We start from the raw sequence: 18981 nt of genomic DNA on the forward strand, positions 1-18981 counted from the left end.
ACCGTCCACATCTTTCCACCCCTCCACGGGGTCCAGCTCTCCGGCAGCTGCTCCTCCTGGTCTTCCTGAGACTGAGTGTTCATACGTACAAAGTGCTCCACCGCCCTTCGGAGAGCTTTGGCCGGCACCATACCGTGCTCGCTGCGCCATTTGTCGTGCAGGGGACCCTGCTCACTGCGCCATGTGTCATGCGGGGCGGCCTGCGGGGTCTCAGCTCCCACTCCCCACATAAGAATGCAGGACATGGTGAGGCCAAAAAGGAACACCCACGGAGCCATAGGTAGGGGAGTCACACCACTATATTCTCGCTGGAGGCTGGGTTGGAGAAACAGGAAACAGGAGCCACACAATTCTCAACCCTCACTGTGCCGCTTGCAGGCTCAGCCACCATCTTCTTGCTAACCCCCTTTTTCCTGCTAGCATAGCCACGGCAGTTATATTATTGCCCAATGGCTCACTGGTTACAGCTGACGGCCAACTAGCCACAGCTGATGGCCATTTGATCACAGTCGATGGCCATTTACTACCTGAGCCAGCACCTTTCTATGTGAGGCCGAGAGCCTGGAAACTGCTTTTTGGGGCTCTGTCCCCACACTTTGCTCTTAATAACCTCAGCTATCTCTCTGTTGCTGGTTCCTTATGGGGGTGAGGGGGCAGGGAAATGAGTGAATGGACCAGAGCTCCCAGGTGGCCACTGGTTCTAAATCTGATTCTAGGTAAGGCTCTGCTGGAAGGAATTGCCAATCTGAGCCATAGGCCCCAGCTGCTGCTGAATGCTCGGAGGCCTCTGACTCTTCCATAGGTTAACAAACGATGGAGAACATGACACACAATAAATACGGCTATGAACCTGATTTGCTCTTGCTCCCCTGGTTTGAAATGGTGAACAAACAATAGCAGTGTAATAAGGATAATGACCTCTTTTGAGCAATTACTGTGTGCCAGGATTGTACCAGGTACTTTTAGGTAGTCAAAAACTGAAGCCTCAAAGGGTTACACAACTTTGGGAAGGTCCTCACTACCCAAATTTGTCCTGCCAATGGAGCATGCTCAGTCCTGTTTCCTATGGCCAGGTGTGTTAACTTGAGCAAGGACTTTCTCTGAGTTTGCACAATGGCTAAGTTGAAATTTGAACCCAGTTTTGACTCCCAAACTGATGGTGTTGACCACCATGCAATGTTGATGGTGACCTACGTCCTTAAAACACAGGCAACTTCTTACGCTATTAATAGAATGACATTGTCTCTTCAAGTCCTTTCTGGGTGAGGAAAGTGCTTTTTATAGCTTGGAACTGCTTCTGTTTACTTGGTCTCTTCCAACATTGGTTAATCCTGCCTACAGCTGTGTCCTTCACTGTCCTTACACTGTATTCCTAGGTTTCCTCCTGCAAAAGACAACTCCCCAAGACCACATGGTGTTTGTGTTGGTGCCAGCAAAGAAATATCACTCCTTTCCTAATCAGCCTACCTTTCTAAAAATAATTGTTCTCCGCCCTCCGCTCAGGCTTGTGAGTAGTTCGGTCACTTAACTAAACACACGCACACTCACAAAGGTTTCAGAGAGGAGGGAACAACGTGAATGACCTTGCAAAGGCATCTAACCCACTGGGGACAGGATTAGCAAATCTGCAACCTTGACAAATATTTATCGGCTTTCCCCGCCATTCCTGCGGAAGCAGCTCTCTTCTCTTGCGCCCGTCTCTCCAGTTGCTTCTGGGCTCGCTCAGCCATACAAAGCCCAACCCGCCCATCTCTTCTTTGCAAACCCAGAGAACTTCAGTCCGCATGTTGAAACTCGTCAGTGGCGGTAGCGGGCAGGACTGGGCATGCTCAGTAGCGGAGGCTGGTCTGGGAAGCGAGGGAGCCGCGTTTGAAGTCGCGCGGCCGGGAGATTTGGGGGAGGCGAGCTGCGGGGGCCCTGGCTGGGGGTGCGCCGGGATCCCCGATTCCGCGCCCGCGGTGGGCATGCTCCAGGCCGGCGCGGCGGGGTCGGCATGCGGGGGACAGGACGCGGAGGAGCTCGGGGAGCCGGTGGGAGGAGCGGAGGAGCGCCCGGCTCGCCTTCCTCCGCCGCCGGCTCTGCGGCTGCTGAATCGGAAGCCGCAGGGAGGATCCGAGGAAATAAAGACGTCTGAGAATGACTCCCAGCGAGGCCGCCTGAGGCGGGGCCCGCGCGCTGCCCCGCCAGCCTCCGGCATGGGCGACTACGGCCGGCAGCCGGAGCGCTCGGCCCCGCACACCCCGGGGGATCCCACCGGCGCCCGCGCTGCCGCCGTGAACGGGCTGCTGCACAACGGTTTCCACCAGCTGCCGGTCCAGCAGCCGCGCTTCTTCAACCGGGGATCCGTGGGCAGTGGCGACCCGGCGCCCCCGCGCCTCCTGCTCCAGCCCGAGCTCCAGCCGCAGCCGCAGCCGCCGCCCGCGCAGCACGACTCCCCAGCCAAGAAATGCCGGCTGCGGAGGAGGATGGACTCGGGGAAGAAGAACAGGCCGCGTAAGTCCCGCTGGGAGGGGAGCGCGGACGCGGGGCAGGCGCGGCACGCAGGGCCGGCACCTAGACCCGCGGGGTGCACGGGGAGCGCCACAGGGCCCGCTGTCGGAGGGGGCGCTCGGAACTTTTCCCCCAGGGGCGCTAAGCACTAAAGATAGCTACCTGAGCCTGAGCCTTGCTTGCCACCATCTGTAGAATGGGCCGGTGGACACCGAGCCCGAGCCTTGGTCGCGGCTCCATAGAAGGCGAACGCATTGCCTTTCTAATTTGTGGGAAAATGCACGTGTGTGAACATTTGGGGGGGTCCGGAGTAGGAGTAAAGCAGAAGGGACAGTCGGAGCTCCTCTTGCCCTTCTCAGAGTTCGTCTTTCTGGGGTTGGCGCTCAGGCAGCCAGCTTGCCCTTTGAATCGTAGAATAGCCGCCAGTACCTTGGGTCTATTGGCAAACGCGAGGTCTGGAGGCGTGGAGTTTGACAAACCCTGTTAGACGCTGTTTCTTCGCAGCCAATGAAAGGACCTGTTGTGCCAGACACTCCCACTGATACCATGTGGGCTGGAACTATGTGGACCAATGAGGATTGGAGGTGGATTTTTTTTTTTTCGGGGCTTGCAGAGATAGAGTTGGGTTTCTAATGGTAATGTACAGCGCAGAACGCTGAAATGCATTATTTCACAATCTAAAGCTTGTACGTGTAAAGTTAATTTGTAAAGAGTACCTACCCCGCGGGACGTTCTGGAATGCAAATTTGTAGATCGAGTTTAGAACTGGTTTTCCTATCTGAGCTGAACCTCATTCAACTGGTTACCTCTTTCTGGGCGTCTTTAATGAAGCTTATAAATGGCAAAAAGCAAAGTAAGTGGAATGCATCCTAATGAGTGATTGCATTAAAACATGCTCCTTTTGCCTACAGGTTATTCTGTTTGATATAAGGAAATTGCTAGATAGGTTTTGGATTTGTCTGTAAAAGCTTGATATTTGTCAAACAGATTGTTTTTTCTGTTTCTGTTTGTCAATTTAAACTCTTAGCTTTTCTGTATTCAGTTAAAATCTTCGAGACTTGGACGAGTATTTTAACCTGACTGTGGGACTTGGTGATTCTGATACTTGTGTTTTGTAGGTCTGAAATGTTTAGGTTGAAAGTTAAGATCTTTTCTAGAACTTTGAAGCCATAGCAAATTTGGCTGTCGTTGTAAGGAAGACATCCAGCACCTGAGTTTGTTTTTGAGACTTGTTAGAAAAGGACCTTCTTTATGTATTTGATATTAATTACTTGTGACTTATTAACCTATTTTACTTCTTTTGAAACCGTATTTTAGTTATTTCTCTATATTACCAAATTGTATGAGAGTTTGCAATATAAATAGCTAAAATATAATGAGAGAACTGTACTGAGTTTTTGTTTAGTATTGATTGCTAGCTTAAATGGTCTCTGTTTAATTGAGGGTGTACACCTCTTAAAATAATATCTGAGGAATTGAAAATATACTCTTAATAATGGCTTGGAGGCAAAGAAAATATAATATTGAGACTTAGAGACTTAACTTGTGCTTGCAAACCCACAGGAATTATTTTAGAATATAAGAAAATACAACTATGTGTTAATGTGCTTTGTGTCATAAAGTAAATGGTTTATATTTAAGTTTAGTGACCATGATGCTTACAAACTTTTAAAAATGATTCATCATAATTGACTTTTCATTATCTTACGGTGTTTTCTGTTCTCAAATCCAAAGAAACATTTCTGAAATATTTTTTACGTGTTTGGAGGTACATCTGATGTGTTCACTACCAAAATTTCTTAGGTGAACCTAGGCTTAAGTTGATATCTTTATACATTCCTATTAATATTCAGGTATCTTGTTATAAAAAGTTGCTCAATCAGTTGGTATTTAGGTACTCTAAGATGAATCTACTTAGAATTAAGCATATGCCTGTTTTCTTCTGATTAATAGATTTTCCGTGAGCAATTAACGTATTACAAAGAGTATTTAAGTACTTTAAATGAAATTTAAGAGGATGTCAGTGGGGGAAGTATCAAAGCTGGACAAATAATTCCTAGTTACCAGTTTACAACATCAGATGCCAACTTCTGTCCAAACCAGAGGTATGTTAGGATAGCCACACATCACTTTTCATATAGGCACCTGGGATGCATGTGTGGGTAGGTGAATTTCTATTTGTAATATTTTGGGTAGGATGCAGTACACATTAAAATATTTAATTTTTAAAAACAGTGCATGGAATAAAACAAACAGCTCAGTAGTTTTTGATTATTTAAAAAAATTACGTCTGAGCCCTCCATACAGGAAATATTCACGATCTTATAATATAAAAATCAGACCAGTACAGGTTGATTTTGCTAAACCAGGAAAGGAGAATATTGTCTACTGTTTTCATCTAAAGGACCATCACCTCATTCTACGATATCCTTGGAAAGTTTTTCCAAGACTGCTTCCTGAAGCTTCCTTGGCTACTTTACCTACTTTTTAAAAGCTGTGTGACCTCAACCAAGTTACTAGCTCTCATCTTGAAATTCTGGACTTGTTTCTTGTACCTTCAAAATTCTATGGTACTTCAGAGTTGAGAGTTCTTCCTACATGACTTTTGCACTAGTTCTCCATTCTGCCACTTCACTTAGTATTTAATTATGCTTGTTTTTTTTGTTTGTTTTTTGTTTTTGTCTTTTGGAAGACTGATTATAGATGATATATATTTTTTCTCTTTTTCCTTGCACATGAACATTTGATTGATGTCACAGAAAAAAAGGTACAAGTGACATCACCACCTCATTGAAGTAGCTGTTTCCATCTCTACAACAGACTTTGACAAAGTCCTTCGTGAAGTTTCCATAAGATATCAGTTAGGGAGATTCCTTTGGTCTGCTCCTTGGTGCTCTGTTTGAAGTCAACATAAATAGCACTTTATGGAGTCAGCTCACCTCCCAAATATTTTGAAACTAATGATAGTCCTAATAAAATGCAGTGAGTGTCTTAAGTAGTGATTCAGACCCCAGAGGGCTTGAGTTTGAATTGCAGCTGGATGACCTGGGGCCAGTTACTTAACTTTTATGCTTCAGTTTTAGTATCAGTAAGATGGAGATAATCATACTACCTCATCAGGTTGATGTGAGGATTAAATAAGATAATATATATAAAGAACTTCAATTCCTGCTTGGCTTATAGCAGTTATTCAGTAAATGCCAGCTGTCTTCCCCACTGTACAGAACATCCTCCACCATTAATCCACAGGACAAGATGGCTGAGGTGGCAGAGACAATTTCAGGCTGACTTTCATAGTTAAAACAAACAAAAATACAAAACAACAATTAAAAAAAACAGGCCTAGAATAAGAAAGACCAAAAGGTTTTACTTGATTAACTGAAATACTTTTAGTCCCATAATTACTTTGTTTACCCTTCCCCCTCAAATTATTGGATAATACAAAAATGTACAAAAAAAAGCAGGAGAAAGTACTCACAGTTCCATCACTCAAAACAACAGCTTAAAATGTGCCATATTTTAAAGGCAATACAAAAATATTTGGTAACTTTATTTAAATATTCTAACGTAAGCATTTTCTTATGGTATTAAAACATCATTTTTAATGATTGTGTTGTTTTCCCAGTATTCCATTCTATGGATATACCCTAATGTACTTAAGCTGTCTCAGAGCTTTAGGCTGCAGCTAGGGTCTCTATATCACTACTAGTTCCTACAGCATCACTTTAGTGCATAACTCTTTTTACTCAGTAGGTTACTTTTGATGAAATTGGTAAATACATAATGTACTTTCTGGAGGAGGAACGGAAATGGCACACAGTAGTATGTAGATGTTGCCTTGAAATCCTGGATATTTTAGGCTGTTAGTTAGATAAGCCACATTAGAGAAGAGGAAAAGATTGCGAAGGAGATAATTGTTTGAGTTACTGAATATTATGCTACAGAAAGGCAAATATTTGAGCATCATCAGAAGGCTGGAGGACTTCTGCCCTTTTCCCTCCCAGTGTGTTGCAAAAAGCAGAATAAGGACTGATGAGTACGGTGGCCTGGTGGCGGGGAAATTCTGGCTTCCCAGATCATCCGTATAGATCACTAGCAGAAGATAGGTAGAGTTCATTATGCACATAACATACTCTTGGTTACAAAGAGAAGAAACCCAAATCTGTTACCATTGTTATCGGGCCACCATTGTGAAAGTACAAGTCTTCAATTTTCTAAATATTGGGATGTTTACCTTTGCCACTCGGGCTTTCCACTACCTCTGAATCAGGCTAATTAGAATAAGCAGAATAAAAGATAAATAAGTAGAATTGTTTCGGTTGTATCTGCATCGAGTGTGGATACATGTGCATTTAAAAAACATAATCAGCCCTTCTAGATGAATGGGAAGCATTGCAAATTTAAGAACAAAAGACTAAAATGGAAAGCAAGAGCACATTCTAGCATTGCTACTTTCTGGGATGTGGTCAGATCCCCAAGTTTGTCAATGAAGTTATAAATTATACAGTACACATTGGAACTGAAGATTAAGAATTTCAGGCCCAACTGCCCAGCATCTAAGTGGTTAAGTCAGGTATCAGGATCTGGTAGACATATGAACACTACTTTTCCGCAAAAAGATCAGTAAGTGGATTTGAACATTAATACAAAGCATATTTTGTTTGGCATAGTAACCAAAGTTAGAAAGAGTGCTGTTAATTGTTAACGTGTGGGGCATTTCACAAGTTAATAAAACAAAACCCATCATGCTTTTGGAGACAGAATTAATAGGGAAACAAAGGAGGACTGGTTTTAATTGACAGGTTTTTGGTTTTCTTTTTTTGTGATAGCATGCCTTTGTGTGTGTGTGTGTGTGTGTTTGTGTGTGTGTGTGTGTGTGTGTGTGTTTTAATACAAACCAATTACCATGAAAATAAAAATAAATCAAGGTTTAACTTCTATTATATTTAATTACATGTGCTTTAACTTTAATGTAAACCATTATTCACCTTGGGATGACAGTATTCTAAAACAAATATGGAAACTGTTCCCAAAATGGTACACAGAATTTCTAAGTAGACCTTTTCTCTAGATAGTGCAGCTGTATCAAGCTTCATATCTCATTGCTTAATTTATGATATCTTTTAGATGCTTAGAATTGGCTAATCGTGTGTGTGTGAGTGTGTGTGTGTGTGTGTGTGTGTGTGTGTGTGTGTGTGTATTTTCTCCTTGGGAATGTATTTGAAAGCAGCAGATGATTCAAAGGGGTGAGGGAATGTTATTTTTAGAGGCAGTTTCATCAAAATGATCTGGACCTCTAACAGATTTCTCTCTAGTTTGGGAAGAAGATGGAAAAACTTATGACAATAGTAGGTACCTATAGTAGTTGCTTTGATTGACTGAATAATTAGAGTAGCTATTATTGAGCAACAGCTGTGTGTGTATTGTTCTGTGTGTGTTTTTATAAAAGCATGCAATTACCACTCCCACTCTGGTTTTTATAGATGAGGAAGGAGAGGCTCAGAAGTGAAGCAACCTGCCCGAAGGCCTGTAGTTAGTGAATGGCAGGACCAAAATTCAAACTCAAGTCTAACTCCATTGCTGGCTAGCTGGCATTCTTTTCTGCCACAATATTATGTATTTATGTTGGGAAAAAGAAGTATGTTCTGTAAAACTTTCAGAAAAGATAAGTAAGTGTATGCAATTTTTACAGCTTTGGTGAGAAGCTCATCCATATGTTTGTGGAAGCACCAGTAACCTCAAACACTCCCAGCACTCTTTGAGATAGGTATTGTGGTAGATTGAATGCTTGTGTCCCCGCAAAATTCATATATCGATTTCCTAACCAAGGTGATGGCATTAAGAGGTGGGGCATTTGGGAGGTAATTAACTCATGATGTTGGAACCCTTATGATTGGGATGAGTGCCCTTATAAAAGAGACCCTGGAGAGCTAGCCAGTCCCTTCTGCCATGTGAGGTTACAGCGAAAAGACAGCCATCTGGGAAGTGGGCCCTCCCCAGACACCAAGTCTGCCATATCTGGTCTTGGATTCCAGAGCTGTGAGAAATGTCTGCGATTTATAAATTATCCACTCTATGGTATTTCTGTTATAGCGACGCGAACGGACTAAGACAGGTACTATCATGATCCTCCTTTACAGGTGAAGAAATTGAGGGAGGGCTCAAGTACTTGGGGTAAAACCATCTGAGTTCAGATTTTGACTTTGTTAGGCCGTGGGATCAGACCATTCTAGTGGGTTCCCAGGAAGTGTGGGCAGTTTTCTGTGATGGAAAGCACTTTGGAGCCACCAGACCTGGATTCAGATTCTCATTCTACTACTTACTAACAGTGTGAGATTCTTAACTACTTAGAGGCTCGCTTTGTTGAGTAGAGATAATGGTGCTTATCTTTCACATGTGAGGACCAACTGTAGAAACTATGTATAAAGTGTATAGTAGAATGTCTTGACCCTGGTATATACATAGTAAAAAGTATTTTACTATTAATATTATCTACTACTAATAAAGGGCATCTAATATTAATATGAGTTATTTAGTCACAGAGGCTTGCAAGACTTTCTGAAATCTCAGGATTTCCATGAACTCATCTTGTCCCAACTGAGAACCTTTTTGGGACTGAGTTTCAGGTTACCCTTCAACCTGATCTGACATTACCTCCTGAATGGAGGCTCCCCTAATTCTCTCTGACATTTCTAGAAGGACACAAGTCCTGTCACAAGACTTGGCCTCATTGTCACTTTCATAGATTGCCCCATTAACGACTCCTGAGACCGAGTACAGCATCCGTTGCCTAAGAGTGAGGAATGTTGACGACTTGGTGAGTAAGATGACTGTGTGATTTACCTGCTAATCTAGTGTCGGGACAAAATTCATTTTTGAAAAGGAAGTATCTTCCTTTGATCTCCTGTGCTATCTCCACCCTTGAGCGAGGCCGATATGCACGAAAGAGATGAGAAGGATTAGAAAAGTGAGCCCTTTTCGTTTGTAAAAGCTTCATGAATTGAATACGGCGTCAGAATTCAGAACAGCTGCACCAGTTCTTGGTCCTTTTTAACCCACAGCCTTGCAAACTTCGTTCTGGCAGAGGATGACATGGGTATTTCTGGGCGTCTGTTGCTTTCAAGACCAGCCTGTGGACCTTCTGGTGTGCCTGGCCTTGACCCTACGCTGAATCTGGGTCCACAGGGACTTTAGATAGCAGCTCAGGACAGTCTGGACCTTCATCAGCCTCTGTGACCTGTGGTCAGCCTGGGCAGTGCCAGTTCCTAGGAACCCTCTGGGGCTTCTGGATAAACAACTCCTGGACAGCCTGAGGTGGGCAGTCCAGGAGTGAAACAGGAAGGGATGGACTTAGTTAACCTCAAGCTTGATGTGTGTAAGCAGTTTGGTAAGGCTTCCAGGAAAACAAAGCACTTAATAAATGTTAGATATTTTTATGGGTGGTGCTGTTAGATGTCCTTCTGTATACTGTCAAAATCTGCCTCTGCATGACTGTACTGTGTGTTCCTTGACAATATAGTATATCTAAGATGTCTTCTACATGACAGCTCCTTAAGTATGTAAAGACCATTGTTTAATCTTGACTTTTCCTTGGAGTCCTACCCTGTGAAGAACCAAGACTCAGACTGTCACCTGCCAGACTCCCATCACCCACAAGATTCAGTGCAGGTTGTATCGGGTTGTCAGAAAGTACGAAAGCTAAGACGGAAGGATGCCTTTTGGGGGTTGTCATAAAGGGATCAGGTAAGTATTGCCCTGGGTGGCCTTGCGTGCTGAGATTTAATAATCCATATGGGTACTACAGGGACCAGCCAGTTTTCATTCTTTTGGGCCTGGCACTGTGCTAGACTCTGGATGAGATCCCTGGTATCATGTGCTTCTAAACTACAGGATAGCCTGAAACCCACTGCCTGGCTTGATTTTATTCAGATGCCACGGCACTTCCATAAGTCACTAAACTCTGGGTGTTTGAGTCCGAGGACTTGAACATTCTTGAGACTACTTACTCTTTCTTTATTCTTCCCCTACTACCTATGATTGATGAAAAAACATGTAAAGAGATGCTATGTATTTAGGGGAGAAAGGTACTATCAGTTTGGCCAAGGCGATGTCTCCTATTCTTACCTTTTAAGGAAGGTTCTTACTATCAGGAAGTGGCCCAAATGTGATTTATTCTTTGGGGTGACATGTAACATTTCATCAACACTGTTAAAGAGTGGAAGGAGTTACTACAGGAGTGCCAGGGGTATGCTGGAGTTGGCTCCTATAGGATCTACGAGCTGACTGCTTACTTCCGAACCCTGCGTTCAACGTCCTTGTGTTGGTAGCTTGAAAGTGGCCCTAGTGGGTGTATTTATACAATGAAAATTGGCAAATGCTGAAAATCAGGCTGTATTTTCAGAGCCAGTTGTTAGACATTTATCAGTACACTACTGACTGGGATTCAGGTCACAGGTCATTCAGAGAAAAGTCTCAGAGAACATCAGTAATACAAATGCTTTATTAAAGCAGTTGAGGGCAGAGAATGGGAGGAAAAGGTCAACATGTCCTCTGCTAAATAGGACAATGCCAGAAGATAAGTTAGATGAGGGAAAGGAGGCATTTGACAAATATTTGAGGGCCCACTGTGGTATGAGGGCAGAATTTAGAATCACATTGTTAATCTGCCTCCCTTCAGATATCTGTCTCAAATCTAGTTTGGCGCAGTGCTGAATTACCCAATTAGTAGAACAAGCAGGTGTTAGTGTACCAACAATGCATCTGGGGTACCAAGGAAAGGAGAAGAATATAATAGGCGCTGTCTTTACACACACACACACACACACACACGCACCAAAGTATTAATCACAGGAAAATCATAACTTTGGGCTTCTTTATCCTTATTTCATCCTCTCACTGCCCTGAATGAATATATGGAGAATGTTTAGATTAGAAAAAAAAAATCTTTATTTAGGAAAATTTCAAACGTTATAAAAAAACCAGAGCATAGAGTATAACTAACTGCTAATTACTCATCACTCAGCTTCTATAATTGTCAACTCATGTCCAGTCTTATTTTATTTTATCTGCTACACGGGACTCTTCCCCTCCCTAACTGGATGATGTTGAAGGAAATCTCAGGTATCCTATCATGTCAATGGTAAATGTTTTCATATATATTTCTAAAGGATAAGAACTCTTTTTTAAAAACATAACTGTAATCTGTTTTGCTGAATAAGTTAACAATGTATCATATCCAGTTGAGAGACTATGGTATTTTATGATGCACAGATAGGTAATAAATTCAGTTGGCTAACCACAGTTGAAATTGTTACATCCTGCTTGTTAATAGATGAAAATCTGGTACTGTGTTGCCTCAGAGGATTTATATGTTATTAACAGTACATACCTGTTATTGTCTGTGTCTGATTACTTTTTAACCATTTCTTTATGGCTTGCAATTTGAAACCTCATTCTTGGAATGAAATAGTCCTGTGCCAAAAATGGTGCTTTTGAATTTTTGTCTTAAGATGAAAAGATTAGGAATAGTATTAAAAGAATTGCACCCCTCTCCTCTCCTCTGAAGTCATTAGGGAGGGAGCAGGTAAGCTAGCACTTGTCCCGAAGCCATTTAGGAGGTAGGACTGGGCTCAGGCCTGGGAATCTGGAGGTGCTGGACTCAGGGTTGGACCTGGGACAAAGAACAAGATCCTGAGTCTATTTAGTATCACTCTGGTTTGTCAGGCATTCCTGGGGATCAAACCAGTTAAACATCCATGACTTCTTACCGTAAACTGCCAGGACTGGGTTGCTTTTGTCAGTTTTACGGCTTTTGTCGGTTTTATGAAAAATGGGCTTCACATGCATTTTATGCACCCCTGCCTTCATTGACAGAATAGTGAGTATCATTTAATATTTTCTAATGATATAGGGACATCATTAATATCAGTTTTTATCCTGTGTTGTATAAGTAATGGTGTACAAAGTGTTCGGGTTTGCTCCTGTTTTTCTGTCAATGGGTATTTGCCATGTTTCGGCTGTATACGGGATGGAACTTTTAGGGGATCCAAATAATTCATTCAAAATTCTTCTTTAAAAATATTTTTGTTTATTTAAAAGCTGTAATTAAAAAGCATGCTGTAGACCACCTAACTGATGTTTGAGTGAGAGAGTTCCTTAACTTCTCTGAGCCTCAGTTTTGGCATCTTGTAAATGGCCATAATACTAGTAGTGCCCACCTCGTTGGGTTATGAGAATTGAATTAGAGACTGCATGTAAAGCTCCTAGCATAGCGCCTGACACATAGTAAGCTTTTAATGTTAGTTGATACAATGCTGCTGCTGGGTTAAGTCATTATTTATACACCTTGGAATAAGCTTCTGAATTCTATAAACATTGATTGGCATGTTTGTAGCCAATCTGAAGTCTTTAAAAAAGTCTGTCCTCTGTGTGTATGTCCACATAAAATTTCACAAGCCAGTACACTCCTGCAGTACACGTGCACCACACTCCAGTAAATTTTCGGCAAGTTTAGGCATTTTTACTTGGCAAATGCGCTCACTCTGGCTTGGGTCAGTTATGTAATAACAAGTAAATGGGTAACCTGTCAAGTCCTGGTCATGCTGCCTTAGAGTTTTAGCATTTAAAAGGTTCAGATGCTTTTTGTTTGATTTTTATATCTATTACAAGCAAACTAATAGGAGTTGTTATTTTTAGTGTTCATCTTTTGTGAAACATTTTCAGTAAATCTTTTCAAGCTACTGAATCAGTTTTGAATCAAGAAACCCCTGAAATTGCAAGGAAAGCTGTTCAAAAAACAGTTAGGATTTGCATCCATTCGCTGAAGCAAGCTTTTCCCCATATTGTATAATCCAAATAATGTACAGAAATAAATTGGATACTGAAGTTCATTAAACCGCAACTGTCATTCATAAGTGACAATTGCCCAGCCTTTAAGTTCATCAAAACAGCATCATTCTCATTGATTAACTACATTAAATGTATGATTTTTTTTTTTGGTAAAATAAACAAGATGTTCTTTTTGTCTTTTCATATGAGAGGTCCAGAGTTAAGACATAACAGAAAAAAAAAAGGTTCCAATCTTAATGATACAGACAAACTAAATGGCACCAGATAAATAAAATATTTTAACTGCTCATATTTATACTTTTAAGTTTTAATCTCTTTCCCCAATTAGATATTACATCTAGCTGTGCCTTTGAAAAAATGGTTATAGTAAAAAAACATCTATTACTGATTACAGTAATCATCACTATGGTGACTTGCCAGCGATAACCCAGAAGGCAGCTGAGAACCTGAAAGGAAGCAAATGCTTCTGAGTTGGAAAATCAGTGTTGGAAAGTAGATCTATTTGGAGATGCTCATGCATTTTACACTTGAGTACATCCTGTGCTCTCTCTGCATCTGTTTACTCTTGCCAAAGTCACAGACTTCTGGTTTCTCTGCATTTATACATAGCAGGTGCAGGACAGACATACACTCCGGTAATACTGGCAGCAGCAAGAAATGAACAGCGTTCGTCTAAAAGCAGGACATAGAAAGCTATATAATAGGGACAAAAGAATACCTAAACCCTGGCAGCCTGGGAAGCACAGGTTTACGTCATTCCTGAGGACATCACTATCGAGTAGGCACAAAAATTGATGTCTGTATGACCCTGAGTGATCAGAAAGAGTTAACATTTCCCTTAAGAATATGGGAAGGGGGGGGTCGTACATTTTAGAAAGATTTCCTTCAAAAACTATTATGATTCGTCATTTACATTTTAAATGGTAAGTTATCTATACAATGAAGGGATTGGGCCAGAGCTTTATAGATGTGTAAAATCTGCTTTATAGAGATAGAATTTACACACAACTCATTTAAAGTGTACCATTCAGTGTTTTTTTTTTTTTTTAGCATATTTACAGGGTGCAACCATCACCGCAATCAATTTTATCTTAAAGTTACTTTATTTTTAATTGTAATTGACATAATAGTATTATATTTGTTTTAGGTGTACAACGTAGTGATTCAACATTTATATACCCTACAAAGTGATCACCACAATGAGTCTAGGAACCGTCTGTCACCGCACGTAGTTATTACAATGTTATTGACTCCATTTCCTATACCATACCTTAAAATTTTAGAACATTTCATCACCCCCTAAAAAAAAAATCTATTAGCAGTCACTCCCCTTTTCCTTTTCCTTTCCAAATACTATTTCATTGTGTGGAGACATCACGTGTATTTTTAATCCATCAGGTGATGGCCATTTGGGTTGCTTCTACTTTTTGGCTATTATGAATAATACTGCTATGGAGATTTGCATAGAAGTTTTTATGAGGACATATGTTTTCATTTCTCTTTGCCATATACCTAAGAGTGGACTCGCTAGATCATACAGTAACTTATGTGCACCCTCTTGCAGAACTGCCAGACTGTTTTCCAAAGTGACTGCAGTCTTTTATATTCCCACAAGCGGTGTGTGAGGGCTCCACATCCTCACCGACACTTATTTTCCATTTTTTACAACGACAGCCCATCCTGGTGGGTTTCAAGTGGTATCTCATTGTGGTCTTGATGTGCATTTTCCTGAAAGAGCCCTATGTCCTTGCAACACTAACATTCAGTGATTTAAAATTTTCTACAGGTTTGAATGTCATCTCCAGTTTAACTATGAGGTCCTTGAATGGCTAGGAAGTGTCGGGCTTTACTTTTATTTACGGTGCTTAAGCGGGAACCCTGCATACAGCTGCCATTCATAAATACTACAGGATTGTTTTAGTTAAGTGGAGTCTGGTACCAGGACAACGTGAATTTCACTCAGCGGAGTTTTCATTCCTTTCCAGACTGTTCTCCTTTAACTATCAGTCCTTGCGGACTAGACTATAAGTGTCAAGGGGACAGGTTCATTGCTGCATGCCTGTTCAATGAGTTGGTGGATGCACAAGCATGTAGTTGTTCTCAGATTATTTGAGGAGGGTGCTGTGACCGTTCTCTGTTCCAGCTTGCGTTGCATGTGAGCTGTTGGCACATCTTTCCTCAGTCCCCACTCAGCTCAACTTGAAAGATTTGTGAGACGTTTACAGTTGAGCTAAAATAAATGAACAAATCCCATTTCAAGTAGACATGTTGTTCTGCCTGGCGGTGCTGACTAGCAATGCTGCTCTCCTGGAAGCCTCTTTAATTAACTCCACTCCCTGGTGTTAAATTGTCTGGAGCATCCCTGGAGTAAGTAAGCATGCTCGGGTGGCTTGTCAAGACAGAAAGCTAAACCTCTTGGTAATTTAAACTGGGATTTGTTTAAGCAAGTAATGAGATTACCATCCTGAGCAGCAGTTCGGAGCGTTAGGTAGCTGGAGGAGCCATTCTGGGTGCAAGTTGCGACCATTTCGGTTGCTGAGACAATCCCACTGGAGATCGTCACGTGGGTACCCTCGTATGCCTGTATAGTCGAATCTATGGAATCTTCTTTTTAGTCCAAGGGCTGTATTTCTGACGAAGAAGGTGGTGTAATTAAAGGTGAGGACCACATGGAAGATTGATATTCACCTTCCCTTGCCTCTAGATTGGGCAGGGCAGGCAGCTTCTTGGTGGGAAATAGGGGAGATGACCATGATGGTCTGGAATTGTGTTTTCCTCCCACCTCTTCGGCCTGAGAACTTGACTTCAGAATGGGAAACGAATTTCATCTGCCTACCACTTCCTCTCCTTGAGACGTGGAGCAGAAACACAGGGCTCGACTGCAGGAATGATGGACAAGATGAGCTCAGTGGTCACTAGAGTGATGCCCCTCTTTCTCCTTTGATTGTAAGGGTGGCGGGGAGATGCCCCAGGCCCTTGAGGAAGAAACTGCACCTTAATGAATGGCTCAGGGACTTGAAGAAGAGAATCAAGGACACGTATTTTTAACCTCAAGGGTTTGACATTTTTGGGTCCCCTCATCTCAAGCGTCATCTTGCCACTGCTTCCCCCTGGTCAGATCCAAGCTAAGCATACATTAACTGGTGCCACCAGAATGGTGCCCTGTAAGAAAGCTTTTTTGTTGTTGTTCTCTCAAATCTTAGCCTTAAAATATCAAAAAAGTAGCATAGCTTTTATGTCGGTGTTTCTGTCTGTTCTGATTTCATGTGGTTGTCTGTGTCAAGGGCGACCACATGAGTTGCAGATCAGAGGTCTGCCCGCATGACCTAAATGCACAAGTACTGTTGCCAGATCTCACTTCTTTATGGAGGAATGCCTGGTTACTTTTAAAATGGGACTCACGGGGAGAGAGAAGCACAATGACAACATTTAATTATACGTGGAACACATCTAAAGCCAGAGCCATGGGGTTTAGTCACGGGTGGATGATAGCTGGAACGTCAAAGGCTGTATTGAAAAATCTAAAAATCACCTGCGGCACTCCTCTAATCAATTGTCCATAAATAATTTCATTAGCAAGCAATTAGATGTGTTCAAAACCCTCCTGGAAAGGAGACCGCCTGCCGGGTCATTGCTGTACCTTGCCCTCAGTTGCCAGCCTCACAGTCCCTTGAAATTACAAGCATGGGAAACAACTCATTCAAACTTCTGATTTCTCACTTTTAAATCGTGGTCCAGCTGCTTAAAGTATTGAGTTTGGTTTAACTAGAACAGTGGTTTTCAACTTGACCAGTGAGAATTACGGAAGCCCCTCCTTGAAAACATTTTCTCCAATCCCACTGCATCAGCATCTCCAGGCAATGGCCTGGGAGTTTATATTTTTAACAAGTGCCTTAAATGGTTTTGATGATGAGGCAAATTTGAGACATAATGTGGGTGAACATAGCACCATTGGTTTTTTAAAAATAAATGTAAGTAAACACTTTAAAACTTAGTTGCACTGAATACCAAAATTGAAGTTGCTTGAAGGAAATATAATTGTAAATAAACCGTAAAGATTCAGTTCAAACTGCAAATGCAGAGTACACTCTGGTATGGTATCCTGTCCGTTCTAACCTGGGATTGGGTGTGGAGCAAAATGTAAACAGGCCACTTTTCATGGACCCCAGGCACATGTTCCTTCATGGGCCACCTTCCTCCATACGAAAGAAATAAAAATGTTTTTCTACTGTGTTGGTATAAAGATTAATATATTGATATGATATAGTACAACATTTTCTTGGACCTGAAAGGTCAGATGTTTTCTTCCGATTTTTAAAGAAATTAAATATTTTTGTGACCTGAAAGGTCAGATGTTTTCTTCCGATTTTTAAAGAAATTAAATATTTTTGTGAGTGTCTAAAAATACTGCAGGTCCTTGGCACGGAACCTGTTGTGTCTAACAGATCCTTTGGGCTTGCATGCAGAGGTGGTGAAATCCAGCCTTTAGTTCTTGTGGTTGATGTGATAATATTTCTTGCCTCAGAAGTCCTGAAAGGAATCCTCACTATTCTCTTTCTCCCTCTTGAATATGAGAATATGATCAGCCCTTTTGTTCCCACCCTTGTCTGGGCGAGAGGGAGAAAGTTGATCAAAATCTGAGGCTGTGTGGCCTTTCCCACAGTGATCCTTTCCTGCAAACATACCTGGGTCTCTTTAAGTGTGTTTTGAAATGCCAAATTTAACATAAAGCGTTTTGCCCTGACGATAGTGTATTATTGTAGGTGGGTAAATCAAGCCTCTTCCTACTTACTCTAAATTCCTACCTGAGGGAGAGCTGGTGGTGTCAAGAGTCTAACTGGCTCAACAACTTTGCTCTTGGGTGTCATGCTTTCCTTTTCCTCCCTCCCTGCCTCCTTCCCTCCCTCCCTCCCCAACCTCCTTTCCTTTCCCTTCCTTCCTTCCTTCCTTCTTTCCTTCCTTCCTCCCTTCCTTCCTTCTTTCCTTCCTTCCTTCCTTTACAACTTATACATACTTTCTTTTCTTGATTGAAAGCCTCCTTATGGTTCATACAATGTTTTATAGTGACTGCAGTGGGTTTTCTATGCCCAGGACCCTGCTCAGTTGCTGCTGTTGCCATTGGTTTCTTTTCTTTCAGGATCAAGGTGGGTACTTACATTTAAAATCTTATTGTTAATTCTCTGGCAATTCTTTCTTGGATTCTTAATTTTTCATATATACCTAACAATGGGACCAGCATCTTAAAGTCACCAAGATAAGGTCTACTCCAACATCATGTGATCTAATTCTATCTTCCCCTGCCCAGCTACAGTGGGGGGTGGGTGGGGACAAGCCTGCCCCTCCAGCCCCGCCCTGACTGCCCTTCCTTGTCCTTCTTGATGGCTTGTGTGTAATGGTTAACAAACTTGATATGGGGAGGCTATTGCATGAAGAGAAGGGGAGGAGCTGTTGAGATGGGGAATGCTGGCATATTCTCTCCCATGACTATAAATCAGCTGTCTGCTCATTGAAGCCAAGTTAAAACAATTTTTCTTTCACATCATTCGAGAGAAGGCTTTGATTGAGAATTCTAAAATAACTCAGATTGTGAAGATTAAATGTATTGATTATAAAAGATTGTAAAGCATCATCAGTAAAGCCAGA

The 18981-nt window shown here is 42.0% G+C and overlaps 1 protein-coding gene across 3 annotated transcripts in view; it reads left to right on the plus strand.

Moving 5' to 3' along the window:
- Window positions 1–1531: 1531 nt before the first annotated feature.
- The window catches only part of PANK1 (pantothenate kinase 1), a 47545-nt gene continuing 30095 nt past the window's right edge, over window positions 1532–18981 (plus strand). The window contains exon 1 of one of the 3 annotated variants that reach the window (XM_033131030.1): window positions 1532–2493. In XM_033131030.1, coding sequence (XP_032986921.1) covers window positions 1785–2493 — 709 coding nt within the window. In that variant the 5' untranslated portion in view covers window positions 1532–1784. Of the gene's footprint in view, window positions 2494–3113; window positions 3344–18981 lie in introns of those variants that run through there. The other 2 variants (XM_033131029.1, XM_033131031.1) reach the window with 2 other exon arrangements.

This window comes from Rhinolophus ferrumequinum, chromosome 16 (genome assembly GCF_004115265.2).
Source record: "Rhinolophus ferrumequinum isolate MPI-CBG mRhiFer1 chromosome 16, mRhiFer1_v1.p, whole genome shotgun sequence".
Classification (NCBI taxonomy): domain Eukaryota; kingdom Metazoa; phylum Chordata; class Mammalia; order Chiroptera; family Rhinolophidae; genus Rhinolophus; species Rhinolophus ferrumequinum.